The sequence below is a fragment of the Labeo rohita genome, chromosome 12 (genome assembly GCF_022985175.1).
Source record: "Labeo rohita strain BAU-BD-2019 chromosome 12, IGBB_LRoh.1.0, whole genome shotgun sequence".
Lineage (NCBI taxonomy): Eukaryota > Metazoa > Chordata > Actinopteri > Cypriniformes > Cyprinidae > Labeo > Labeo rohita.
Window position 1 is genome coordinate 10,653,700 of NC_066880.1, and position 14,889 is coordinate 10,668,588.

At 32.4% G+C, this 14,889-nt stretch overlaps 1 protein-coding gene across 4 annotated transcripts in view; it reads left to right on the forward strand.

Moving 5' to 3' along the window:
* vti1a (vesicle transport through interaction with t-SNAREs 1A) overlaps positions 1 to 14,889 on the forward strand; it is a 175,866-nt gene that overhangs the window by 24,552 nt on the left and 136,425 nt on the right. For 2 of the 4 annotated variants that reach the window (XM_051123749.1, XM_051123747.1), the window contains exons 4-5: positions 1,649 to 1,726; positions 10,170 to 10,190. In XM_051123749.1, coding sequence (XP_050979706.1) covers positions 1,649 to 1,726; positions 10,170 to 10,190 — 99 coding nt within the window. The remainder of the gene's footprint in view (positions 1 to 1,648; positions 1,727 to 10,169; positions 10,191 to 14,889) is intronic. The other 2 variants (XM_051123750.1, XM_051123748.1) reach the window with 1 other exon arrangement.

Genomic DNA, 14,889 nt, shown 5'->3' on the forward strand with positions numbered 1-14,889 from the left:
ATAAAAAGTAAGTTAGTGGTTGGAATTTATATATTTTCCTTAGTTCATGTTAACTAATGTAGTTAATGTTAACTAATGAACCTTATTATAAAGTACCCAAAAGATTTAGAAAAAAATGCTGCTTTTGAAGTACTTTAAAAACTATGTAAAAGAGTATGAGAAGACTATGCAAAAAAAAAAATGTTAGTGTTATTTCTTACAGATATAAGGATATAAAAAGTAAGTTAGTGGTTAGAATTAGTTTTTTTTCCTTAGTTCATGTTAACTAATGTAGTTAACTAATGTTATCCTTATTGTAAACTGTAACCCAAAAAAATGATGGGGAAAAAAAAAAAGTTTGTTAGTATTATTTCAAATAGATATAAGGATATAAAAAGTAAGTTAGTGGTTAGAATTGATATATTTTTCTTCAGATATCTGCAAGATATATCAGATATGTATATATACATACATATTGTGTATGTGTATCTATATTTATATATATTTGCATTATATCTATATATAGAGAGAGATAGATGGATATTCATAGATAGATAGATAGATAGATAGATATTTTCTAAAAATTCAGCATGGTGCAAATTCATTAGTAGACATTTTTAGAAGTTAAAATGCTCATCGTTGACTCTGATAAAACTCGCCGAACAAACTCCACTTTTTATGCGTAATATGTTTTCACGTCCTGTCCTCCAGGATTTGACCGGATCCTCTGCGAGAAATTGTGACACAGCATTGCATCACAAAATGCAGTTCTTGGATAGCAGTTATTTTGCTGTTTAGTTTTCCCGTGGCTCGCCTGCACCTTTCCCCGCTCTCATCCTCCCGAAGACTGCCAGCCCGCAGGAAGAGCGAACAGAGGGAAGCAAAGGGCTCTCGGTAAACGCTATCTCAGTGTGTTTTTTTTTTTCTCCTCCGCACCACCAGTGTGTGTTTAGTTTGGAGGGTATTTGAAGAGGTCGGGTGTGTTTGTAAACATGCCATACTCGGCGTCTGCGCTCGCTGAATCGGAGGTGGCACGCTCTGAAGTGTTGGGTGTGTGTGTGTGTGTGTTTTCTTTTTTGGACACGGCATTCTTTTTCCCAACTGCGTAGCGGAGGAGAGACGGGGGAACGAGCCCAAATCTGATGGCACGCCAATCGCGTCGACCTGGGTGATGAATTATTCTCTGTCTAGCTCCCTGGCTTGGTATTATCACAGGGTCTGCCAGAGAACAGGACTGACAGCAGTGACAGCCCCCAGAACACATTTCCCTCTGACAACTGATACTTTCCTAATACGCTCCCTGCCTCTGTCTTGTACTACGGTCCGCCATTCTACACTTTTTATTTATTTAAGTGAAAGGGGGGCTTTTGCTATTGTATCCGAGGGCTCCGGTTCACTCAAGCCACACTAGAACTAGATTACACACACACACTTTCTCTCTTTCCACAACACACGCTCACTCGCTTCAGAGTATCACCTGGTGTAAGTATATTTTGTTTCGTTTGCTGATCCAACAGGGGGCTCTCGTGCTTTAGAAATGTGTGATTTTTCAAGTCAAGTGAACTAATGCTTGTTTTTTCTTTCTTTCTCCCCTTGCCCCTCTTCTTTTTCCTTCTCGATCTCTTCGCTTTCTCTCTTTTTCCTCTCTCTCAACCTCTTCCCGTTGCAGAAAAGGTCACGTATTGCCTACAGTGATGAGGTGCGGAACGAGCTCCTGGGGGATGATGGGAGCTCCTCGGAGAGTCAGGTAGGGTGTTAATCAGGGGCTGTGCTTTCCCAGTGTGGGTGGCTGCTCGGGGTGAGGACGGGTCAGGGCCACGAGGGGCAGAGAGAGGCAGGCATTGGCACCCAGTCATGCAGAAGCAACACTGTTTAATGCAAAGCTGCCCAATGCTGAATGGGCTTTAGGCGCTAACCGACGTCTGGGCAGCACCAGATTGGGGTAAATTCCCGCTTTCTCCCAGCTGTTCACCATCCGCCTCAGTCCTTATTCTTTTAAAAATGACACCCCCAAAATCCAAAAAAATGCTGCTTTCAAAGTTCCTTAAACAGAGGTTGGGGGGAAAACTATGTAACTAAAAAAACTAAACTAAATAAAGGTATTATTTAATGATTATTATAGAATTATTTTTTATTAAAAAAAGAAGTTAGTTGTTGTTATATTTTATATACATTATATGTATAAAAATGTGTATATATATTTTATTTTTATATACATATTTTGTATGTTTTTATATAGTTGAAATATTTTTTGTCAGATATCGACAAGAAGCTGATAGCTATCATGTTTCTGTTCGATAGTATTTAAATATAAAAAGTCTAATATATATAATCACACGCACACACACATATAGATTTTTTATATGAGTTTAGATTTCTATTTCTTTTTTCTATATTTATATGGAAATGTGTATGCATGTATGTGTGTGTGTAATATATATATATATATATATATATATATATATATATATAAAAATATAGTATGTGTATATTTAAATACTTTATAAATTATTTCTAAATAATAGACTTGTGTATATACAATTAATAAAACAAATAATTTAATAATTCAAATAAATATATATACAATATTCTTTGATATCATTGTTTTTTATATCGGCAAAAAGTTGATAGGTGTTATGTTTCTGTTCAAAAGAATTTAAATATAATCACACACATACATATATTAATGAGTTTTGATTTTTTCGTTTGTGTGTGTTTTATATATTTATATATATATATATATATATATATATATATATATATATATATATAAATAAAAATATAGTATGTGTGTTATTTAAATACTTTATAAATTATTTTGAAATACATGTAATATTTAAAAAAAATATAAACAATTTTAATGACATAATTTACATTAAATATACATTATTGCTGATATATTTTTTGTCAGATATTGGCAAGGCGTTGATAGGTATTATGTTTTGTTCAAAAGTGTTTAAATATAAACACACACATAAATAAAATATGTGTGTGTGTGTGTTTTAAATACTTTAGAAAGTATTTTTATATACATGTAATATTTAAGCATTTTTACAACAGTTTAATTTACATATAATTTAATAACGATTAAATAAATATACATACAATAAATATACAATATTGTTGATTATAATTTTTTGGATATCGGCAAGAAGCTGATAGTTATTATGTTTTTGTTCAAAGGTATTTAAATATAATACACACACACACACATATACATATACATATATACGTATATATATATATATATATATATATATATAAAACAATAAAATGTAAATATATGCGTGTGTGTTATTTAATTACTTTTTAAATATTTCTGAATACATTTAATTTTTCATAATATTTAAAGATATTTACTACAATGTAAATTGCATATAATTTAATAACAATTAAAATAAATATGCATACAATAAATGTACAATATTATTGATATATGTTTTGTCAGATATCGGCAAGAAGTTGATAGGTATTATGTTTCTGTTAAAAACTATTTAATTCACATACACACACATAAACACACACACACACACACTCACACTTTAACTTTTACAATACATTTTTAAATATTTCTAAATACATGTCATATTTAATAATATTTTGAACAATTTAAATTACATATAAGTTAATAATGATTAATTATGTTATTATATTATATTATATTATATTATGTTATATTCACACTCACACTCAAATACTCAAAAGAGGTTATTTAATAATTTCCTTTTTGCAATTTAATCACCTACACAGCTGTTTTTAAAAGGCAGACCCCACAATAAGTTCCTTTGAATAATTACTGCATTTAATTATCTTGCTATATTTATCGAATATGCCACATGTCAACACACACACTCCAAGTATCCACAGGCACCTTGTGAGCGAGCCGTGAGATCATTCGTAACTGTTCAAGTTGTGTTTTTGTTTTTTTGTCTTTTCCCTCCTTATTAGCATTTCACAGCTGACCTTTGCACCGCACATCTTACAAACATATGTAGCGTTAGCCGTGATGGGTAATTGATATGCATATTCTCACCAAATTAGTGGGACATAAAAAAATGAGTGTGACACTTCATACGAAGTTGAGAGTAGAAGTGTCCCTCGAGCTGTCAAACCCACAGCTAGACGTTGATGGTTTTATCAAATTCTTGCCAAAGGAAAGAAAAATTATAACTTGCTTTTGTTTTTCTTTTTTTTTTTCATTGACTCCCTTCTTTCCTTTTATAGAATCAGTTTATGACAAATCACATTACTTGAGTTGTTATTCAAACTGCATTCAATGACAGCTTCTTTTATCAAAAATAATTATGAATTGTCGTGGATGGCACAATAGCTTATTTGATATGGATTTTTAAGATGCAGGCTTTCATACTTTATTCACTTTAGTGGCGTTTGAACAATAGGACAATAGTTTAAAAGGATTATATTTCAGTTCCTGAAGTTTCGTATTCTTTTTCATATTAGCCCTTCTCTAAACACTTAAGATAATTTGCCTAATAACAAGACATTAAAGACAATAACAAGAGATATGTTTTATGTTAGATTGCAGCCATTGATCTGGTAAACGGATGAAGTGCTTTGGGATGTTGTTATATTTATTGCCTGAGACGCAGTCAAGCTCCCCACTCTCTGTCACCTACAATATCAAAATCCTCTTTTCACACAAAGACACAAACAATAGGCACAAGAGGGTATGAGGATGAGCCATGTACTAAATTGGTATATAAATATTTATTTATATATTTGTAGTATTATTACATATCTATGTATCTATACAAACAAAAACATTTTATATATATATACATATATATACATTATAAGTTATACAAATTATTGTAATGACACAATAATTTGTAACACTGTACTAAATATTTGTATTTAAATATTATATTATGTTATATTATATTATATTATATTATATTATGTTATGTTATGTGATGTTATGTTATACATTTTCTAATTTTGCAGAAACTTAAGTGATGTTTAGCCACGAACACAATTTGTATATAAATATTAATATTTTTAAATTGTTTTACTATTTTATTTATGCATTTGTTTATATATAAACACACTCAAATAAATTATATATATATTTTAAATAATAAAAATTATTTTAAAACATCATTTGTATGAGTGTACTAAATAATTTATATTATGTTATGTTATGTTATATGTTATATTATATTACATTATATATTATATAATGCATTATTTACGTTTATCCATTTTCTCATTTTGCAGAAACTTCCAATAAATAATATTTAGCCCTGCACAAAATTTGTATATAAATATTTACATATTTATTTTGTTTTATTATTGTTTTAATAAATAATATTAGTATTAATATATTAATTAGTAAAAATTATTATATTTACACAAGTATTTGTATCAATGTACTAAATATTTGTATTATATTATATTATTTTATATTATTAATGCATTTTTTATTTATATTTTATCCATCCAAACTTCCAATAGAGTGATATTTAGCCATGCACAAAATTTGTATATAAATATTTAAATATTTGTTTTATTTTATTTATATGTTTGTTTATATATAAACACACACAAATAAATTCTATAGATTATAAAAAATATTATATTAACACATTATTTGTATCAGTGTATTAAATACCTGTATTATATTATATTATATTATATTATACTATATTATATTATATTATATTATATTATATTATATTATATTATATTATATTATATTATGTTATATTATGTTATATTATATTGTTATTTTATATTATGTTATATTATATTATGTTATATTATTTTATATTATTAATGCATTAGTTATATTTTATCCTTTTTCTCATTTTGCAGAAATGTCCAATACTGATACAAAATTTGTATAAAAATATTAAAAAAAAAAATTGTTTTATTATTTTATTTATATATTTGTTTATATATAAACACACACAAATAAATTCTATATTATACATTATAAAAATTATTTAATTGACATTATTTGTATCAGTGTACTAAAGATTTATTATATTATATTATATTATATTATTAATGCCTTATTTATATTTTTTCCATTTTCTCATTTACAACTGAGTGATATTTTTATACCATTTTCCATGAAATAGGGTGAAAAAATTCTGCTAGACATTTATGTTCTGTATCAGTTCTACACATGCATTTTAAATGTGCATAAATATTTTCTTAAAGGGGAACAGAAGGACCAGTTTTCTACCCGATCAGACCTCAGGTGTTGAATTAACTTTGTTTCCATTTAAAGAAAAATAATGAATTAAACTAGGGACACTAACACAAGACTTGCTGTGAGTGGAGTGGTCGGAACTTTAGGGTTTTTTATCGAGCGAGACAGGAGCGATAGAGCGGAGGGGAAGAGATGTAGGGGTGGTGGGGGGGGCGACTGGGGTGAGTCGGTCAATTTAATTCCTGACGATCTAAAAGAGGTCAGGATCATTTCATATAGCCCTGGCTGAGCAGATCATTACCAGTCACAAATCTGTTCGTTACATGGCGAGGATTTATAGCTAAGTAAATAGGGAGCCGTCATAAGTTCTGAAAATAGCGTGTTGGCCCGGCGATAATAGCTAAAGGACGGTTTAATAGAGTTCGGCATTTATTCGTTATCTGTATGCGGACAGAGACCGAATTGGCGCTATCGCTCTTTTTTTTAATAATGTGGTGGTCTACCGTTGCACTTTTTTCTTCAACATCCCTCCCCCTACCCTTTCCACCCGAAACGCACACATTTTTTACCACACACGTTCTCGTGTTAGCGCACACACTTTTTTTCGCACGCGAATACTCTGCGGAATAGTTTCGATTTCAGACACAGCAGAAGGCATGGCCACGAGAGATTGGGCAGGTTTGAGCCGGCGTGGACCAGATTTTACAGGCTACAAAGGAAGCAGATTACCACTTGTATCGAGTTCCGTATTGGAAAAAAAAAATCTTTGTTTGAAAATCCGCTGATTATCATAACAGAAAAAATTGCAGCAGTGCAGTTTCGAATAACAACCACATAAAGAAAAACGAAGGAATGAACTCATCACAACATAATTAAACATTTTCGCGAATTTTTTTTTTCCCGAGAAATGGTTGCGAGTTCAGGTGAAGCAATGAAAGGCTGGTTGTCTGGTTTGGTTTAAAGAGGAAAAACACAGTAGAAAAGAACAACAGCAAGCTTAAAGTCTTCCAGATTCTCTTGGTAAATCCTCGGCGAGAGCTCGCAATCGTCCAAGCAGCACAAATATGATAGAACAAGGTTTGTTTGGTGTTCATTGAGACGGTCTGCAGGGTTGTGTTTAGCTCGGGTGGGCTCACAGCGAATCTAAATAGCCACTTCTATAGCGTATTCACAAACTTTGGCCTTTTGAATAATGCAGGCAACGCATGAGTAATACTACAAAAATAATACACAGCTAGGAGCTGCAATGAAATTTTTTCCAACTTAATATTTATTTTATTTTATTATTTTACATAAAAATAAAATTTTATTTTATGCTCATTGTGGATGTATGTAATGCAGCTTTTATTCTTCATGCACACAACCACAATTATTTTATTTTTTTAAAAATATATATTTCATATTTATTTTTTATAATAATAATTTTATTGCCTACATTTTAGTTGTAATTTAGTTTATCATGAACAATTTAATTACATTTTTATTCACTTGAATACATGTTTTTATTTTCATTTCCTTTTAGTCCTTTTTTTTGGCAAAATGTACTTATATATATCAGAGAATAATGCAGGCAACGCATTAATAATACTACAAAAATAATACACAGCTAAGAGCAATGTAATTTAATTTAATTTAATTTAATTTAATTTAATTTAATTTAATTTAATTTAATTTAATTTAATTTAATGCTGATTGTGGATGTAATGCAGCTTTTATTAGGCACACAACCCCAATTTAATTTTTTTTTTTTTTTTTACATTTATTTCATGTTTATTTTATTTTAGTTTTTTATAATAGTCATTTTATTGCCTACATTTTAATTGTGATTTAGTTTATCGTGCACAATTTAGTTACATTTTTGTTCACATGAATACATGTTTTTATTTTCATTGGATGCTTTTCCTTTTAGTCCTTTATTTATTTATTTTTTTGCAAAAAGCACTGTGTTATATCAGAGAATAATGCATGCAACACCTTAATAATACTACAAAAATAATACACAGCTAGGAGCTGCAGTGTAATTTTTTATTTTGTTTTATTTTATTTTATTTTATTTTATTATTTTATTTTATTTATTTTTAAATGCTCATTGTGGATGTATGTAATGCAGCTTTTATTCTTCAGACACACAACCCCAATTATTTATTTATTTATTTATTTTAAATTTATTTCATATTTATTTTATTTGCATTTTTTTATAATAATATTTTTATTTCCTATATTGTAATTGTAATTTAGTTTATCGTGCACAATTTAGTTACATTTTTATTCACATAAATGCATGTTTTCACTTTATGTTTTTTCCTTTATGTCATTATTTATTTTTTCAAAAGGTACTTTGTTATATCAGAGAATAATGCAGGCGACACATTAATACTACAAAAATACTACACAGCTAGGAACTGCAATGTAATTTTTACAATTTTTATTTTATTTTATTTTTAATGCTCATTGTGGATGTATGTAATGCAGCTTTTGTTCTTCAGGCACACAGCCCCAATTATTTAATTAAAAAAATATATATATATTTAATGTTTATTTTATTTAAATTTTTTATAATAATAATTTTATTTCCTATATTTGAATTTAGTTTGTGCACAATTAAGTTACATTTTTATTCACATGATGTTTTTATTTTATTTTATGCTTTTCCTTTTAATCCTTATTTATTTATTTTTCTTTGCAAAAGGCACTTTGTTATATCAGACGCATTTTATTTACTGACGTACTTCAAGATGAGCTTCAACCGCAGCTTTGTTTTGAACCCACGGCAGATGGGGAAAAAAGATTTGAGACGCGCCGTCCCCCACCGACGGCGGCCACCGCCGCAGTTTAACATCACGACCATAGATTCAGCCTTTTTAGTGAGGTATTAAGTTTATAATTCATGATCCGAGTTCTGTCTCTTTTCTGATACGATAGCGAGTGATTTAAAAATAGCGAAATTCAAAATGACCAGCGCACACAAAAAGAGATGAGAGGCCTTTAATAATGGCCCAGAGCTTCCCCTTAGATCTGCTAACCTTTAATCTCTGGGAAGAAATGGAGATTAAAAAATCACCTGCAACGGCTGACAAATTAAGAAACTTGTCCTTCCCCTCCTCTTCTGAATATGTTGCGCGCCGCCGATAAGCAACTCCTCACCTTTTGCCGAGAACGCTTGTGTTATGTAAAGAGGCTGTAATGAAGAGCTTCTTTAAATGCTTAATGTACTCGATTAAGTTAGCGACCATTCAAGAGCCGCCGAATTCACCGAAAGACGTGCGTTTTTTATTTGACTGTTTTTAATATGCAGTTCCCTTTCATCAAAAATGAATAACCTATGCTATTTCTTTTGTGTTCTGTGGTAGGTGTTTCCATAATAAGATACAACCGCTTGGCTTTATGTTTATGTATACACGTTCGTCCCTCACGGGCCTAATGCATAATACACTCTAATTTAACACTGATAGCGAGTCAGAAACGTCCTGTAATAATAAAAAAGGAGCATTGCTCGGTGTCACTTTCTGTTTCTTAGCTCAGAAGTAGGAATCCTGCGGAGTTGTTGTTAAGCAGCCTAAATCCTCAAAGCCTCCATCCTTACTGTACGAAATCTGTATTATCCTCCTGTACTGTACTGACTGAAAGCTAGTGTTTTTTCCCCCCTTATGCCATATCAAGTGCTGTGATGTGACTGTTTCTCTCCCCCTCTTCCTTGATGATGATAGTTTAGACGTCGTGAGTTGAGAAATCCATTCCCAGTCTCTTTGTTTAATGTGACAGCACGAGAACTTGATCTTTGTTTGTTCAAAAAAGTCGGCATGAGTCTCGTGTTTAGCTTCTTTTAATGTGTTTGTCTGTGATTTCTAAATGCTAAACATGCAAACAGATAAATCGTCAAGGTTAATTCTGTACCCAGCCGCATGACTGATCTGCTTCCTGCCATGTCTCGGCTTTTTATCTATCTCTCTCCCTCTCTTTCTCCCTCCCTCTCTTTTTCTCCCTCTCTCTATTTTGTGCCTTCATGTGGCAGTTGATAAAGTTACGTGAAGAGGTAAGTGCTGCTCTTCCTTCCCGTTTTGGTCTTCGCTTTCTTCCCGCGGATCCTCCATTCATTTTCCCCCTTCGTCGGAATGAAAAAGGCCTAATCTGATTTTAAAGTCTCTTTTGATTGAGCTCAAAATGAGGCTCATTTCTACATACTGCTCTATGAGGAACTGAATCAAAGCTGTTTCACACCAAACCTTAAAAGATTTAATCAGCTTGTCAAAACATTCACCCAATATGAAAACGCAATGAGACATGCTGTTATAAAAAATAGGAGGGGGAGATCTGGATTTGCTTTTATTTTCTTTTAGTGATGGGTCACGGTGGTCGGCTATTCGTCCAACGCTAGTAAATTAGTTTAAGTATTTTTTTCATTAGCATGCTGTGCTTTAGCTGTTAAGTAGTGTGCATAGTAAAATTGTGACTAGATTTAAACAATTTGTATTTTTTAAAATGGCAATTTAAAAAAAAAAATCACTGTTTCATTTAACTGTATTATATTTTGTGCTATTTTGTCTTACATTTTAAACAATAAAACACTAAATATAAGTGGTAAACAAAAAAAAAAATGAAAGTAAAACTGGCTATTAATTTTGAGATTTATTAAATGTTTTTTAAGGTTATTAAGGAAAGGTGAGTGTTATAATGACAGCAAAAGTAATATAAATATACAGATAGAGGAAGAGAGTGTATAAATATAAAATGTAAGTATATTTGTCGCCATAGCCAAAAATACATTGTATGGGTCAAAATTATTGATTTTTCTTTTGTGACAAAAATCATTAAGATATTACGTAAAGATCATGTTCCATGAAGATATTTTGTAAATTTCCTACCGTAAATATATCAAAACTTAATTGTTGATTAGTAATATGCCTTGCTAAGAACTTGATTTGGGCAACTTATAGACGATTTTCTCAATATTTAGATTTTTTTTTTGCATCCTCAGATTCCAGATATTCATATTGTTGTATCTCGACCAAATATTGTCCTATCCTAACAAACCATACATCAGTGGAAAGCTTATTTATTCAGTTAGATTATGCATAAATCTCAATTTCCAAAAATGTACCCTTATAACTGCTTTTGTGGTCAAGAATCATATATCATATATATATATATATGCTACCATGGTCAGTATTTATTTATTTATTTATTTTTTTGAAGACATTAAAACTTTTATGTAGCAGGGACACATTAAATGAATTAAAAATGTAATTTATAATGTTACAAATAATTTTGTCAGAGAATCCTAAAAAAGTTCCATCAAAAATTGTGGGCATCATAACTGACGTTTATAACAATAATAATAAATGTTTCTTGAACACCAAATCAAGCAGAGTTGCCAAGTCTACGGTTTTCCCGCGGAATTGGGCTACTTTAACACGGTTTGCCATGGGTTGTTTTTCATTTTTCTCAGATTGAAGTGACCACAATAACGTAATATTTAGACCCTGGAATGCTAATTTTACCAGGGAAACCCTGGCAAAAAACATGTGTTTTGGCCCCCGGAACGCGATGTTTACCTCAAAACGTGATTGGGCTACTTTTGGGCTAGTTTTGAGCAGCAGTTTGGTGGGTTTTGTTTTGAAAACCTGGCAACCATGATATCAAGATATACGAATGATTTCTGAAAGACCAGGTAACACTGATTCCATCACTAATATAATATAATATAATATAATTAAAACATTTAAATAGAAAAAAATTCTTAAATTGTTTTAATATTTCACAATATTACTGTTTTTACTGTATTTTTGATCAGTCTTTTACTATTAATATAAGAAGAAGTTTTCAGAAACAATAAAAATAATCTTGCCGTCCCCAAACTTTAGAATGATTTGTTATATGCATTTAGATCACCTTTGGAATATGAAGTTTATTTCCAAAAACAGATGACTCAGTTTTTCATAATTTTCAAAAATCTTGTTTTTTATTATGTTGTTATGTTTTTATGTTTTATTGTGTTAGTTAGCTGTATTTTTAGTTATTTTTAGTTTATATCAGAATAACCCAACTGGAGTTTGTTTGAGATGAATTGGAATGCACAATGAAAAAACATGATTTTTGAAAAGGGTTAAAAACAGAGTTATCTGTTTTTGCAAATTGACTCTTCATATGTTTTCTAGAACATTTATTTTAAAAATAAGTAATTATTTTCTTACTTAAGTAGTGTACAGCAGGTATAAACTCCTTTTAAACTGCAACATTAATAATTATGTACATTTAGGTGTTTGTTTTCATACACAGCTCTGAATATACCAGAATTGTGCATTGAGTTTTCTTTGTGCAACGTTAGGAAGCAGCCCAGAGACGTTTCCCCCACTCAGCGGATGAGAATACAATAGCCTGCCTTTTAGTCCGAGATAAGGAGACGATTTGTAATGTCTTTTTGTATTTGTACCATTCATCCGTCTTGCAACTGAGCATGTATGTGGATTACGGCAAAAAAGCCGTCGTCTCGATCTGCGTGTGTTTGTGTGTACATTCGCTCGCCGGTATCTTCATCTCCTGTCTAGGGTTGTAAGTGTGTGTGTGTGAGTGAGTGTGTGTTTTGTTGTTTGGACTTGGGATTCCCCTATTCATAGACACATGCAGACACACACAGACTACAATATCTGAAGATCTTCATTCATAAAGAAAGCCTCCTCTCAGTGGAGGACTGGATAGCACTGCATCATGCTTTCCGCCCGCCTTTGTAAAGATGTTTAGTAAGTGATTGCTTATCTTTGAAGATAACAGTATTTACAATGCAAATTTCTGATCTTGAAGAAATTGTAAAGGCGCGTTAAATATTTATGGACGGAAGAAATGAAAAACCTTATCTTCGGCTTGTCATCTCACGAACGTGAGACACTTGCATCACTTTACTAATTCATAACTACTGTATGTGTCATCCTGTTATGTACTGTAAAAAACAACAACACAAATTCAAAAGTAATGATCTAATGTGCCTGATAATTTTCTTTAGTACACCAGAAACATTCAAGTAAACAATACACAGCATGCTAGAAGATCCTCTTAGCCCAAATAAGAGAAGAATTCACCAGCGCCTCTGGTTCGAAGGATCTTTGTAGACTCTCGTGTCTGTGTTTGTGTGAACATCAGTATATTGTTTAGATTTCCTCACTTCCTATTGCTGAATAATCCCATTTGTCAAGCCACACCACCTCCTGCATTTATAATTTACAGCCCCTTCTGCGTTCTTTGCTACCTTGACTTGTGTGTTTCTCCTTTTTTTGTTATTGTTTTTCCCACATGGCCAAACAAAATGGGAGTATAGCATTTTTTTTCAGCCGTGGGTCAAAAGACACCTTCGGTGTGTTCAGCCGCCAAGAATCGCGTTTTTTTCCATCTCCCATTTTACTGAATTTGAATCAAAGCCTGTGCAGCTTATACACACTTAGCCTGCTTTTTAAAACTGTACTTTTCCTCAGCTGGAAAACATGTTTAAATATTTAGCACCCTTATTCACAGCTGTTTGACACTTGTAATTCCTTTTCTTACAAGTCCCAAACAAACGGTGGAGAAGATCACATAGTCAGTCTGAATCATAGCTGTCATCATTATTCACTTTGACTCTAACACCCCCCCCTCCCCATTTGAAATAATAAGGAATCATCAAAACTTTAGAAAATTGCGATTGTAAGCGCTCGTGTTTGATATTGAAAAAAGGGGAGAGAGAAGGGAAGACGATTCTTTTGAGTCACATTCGCATTGTTCCTGGGTTCCACGTTAATAACTTACAACTGAAGTGCGGTTCTTCTGGAAAAAAACAAAAAAAAAATCTCGTTTATAGTATCTAAGAACGTCTTTGTAGAAAAAGTAGGTGTCAGATAAAAAGGCATACATGCATTGGCACAAATGAGAAGGGGCGCGCGCAGAGGCGGGCGCAAGCGCACCAATATTTATCATGCCCTTTTTAAAAGCAGCTTCTGTTGAACTCCACAAGACCAAAAAAGACAATTTTGACAGTCCTGCTGCTCCAATAGTGAATAAATCAAGAAAAAAAGGTTTCTTTTATTCAGGTCATTTTGAGTGATATGCGTCTAGGGCTTTTTAAATATGTGATATATCTAACGTGCTTTGTTGCTCATAATCATCTGCGTTTGGATTCACACGTGGGGCGTTTATCGAAAACATAATTCGTTTTGATAGCCGACGTTTTTCAGGAAGCCGCCGTTCCTCCGCGCTGTCGTCACCACACCTACGCGGCCACCTTCGCTGTGTGTGTCACCCCTATTCCCTCGCACCCCACACACGCGCACAATAGACATCAACAGCCCCCACCACCCTCGGAAAAATAGACCGACTGAGGGAGTGAGAGCGAGCGAGGGAGAGAAATTCAAGAAAAAGCTTTGAAGTGGCTTTCCGGCGCGCGAGTCTGCTGGCCGTCTCCCCGAGACGTGTCACCTTTGCCGAGAGGGAATAGGAAAATCACGTTTCGAATGGTAATGATAACATACTAATCACTTGAGCTCTTTGAAGACGGGGGAGCGAGCTACTCTGTCAGTATCCCCGGCTGCCTTGTGCTTCCAGGCACACAGGCACATCCCTGGTCTAGGTGTATTAGTTTAAGCGGTGCATGTCAATACGTCCCCTCCATCTCAGCTGATCCAGAGGGGCTCATTAGGCAGAGATGGCTCCCTTTTCCCCATACGCAATCCCACCCCCGTTCTCTCTCTCTCTTCTCTCTCTCTCTCTCT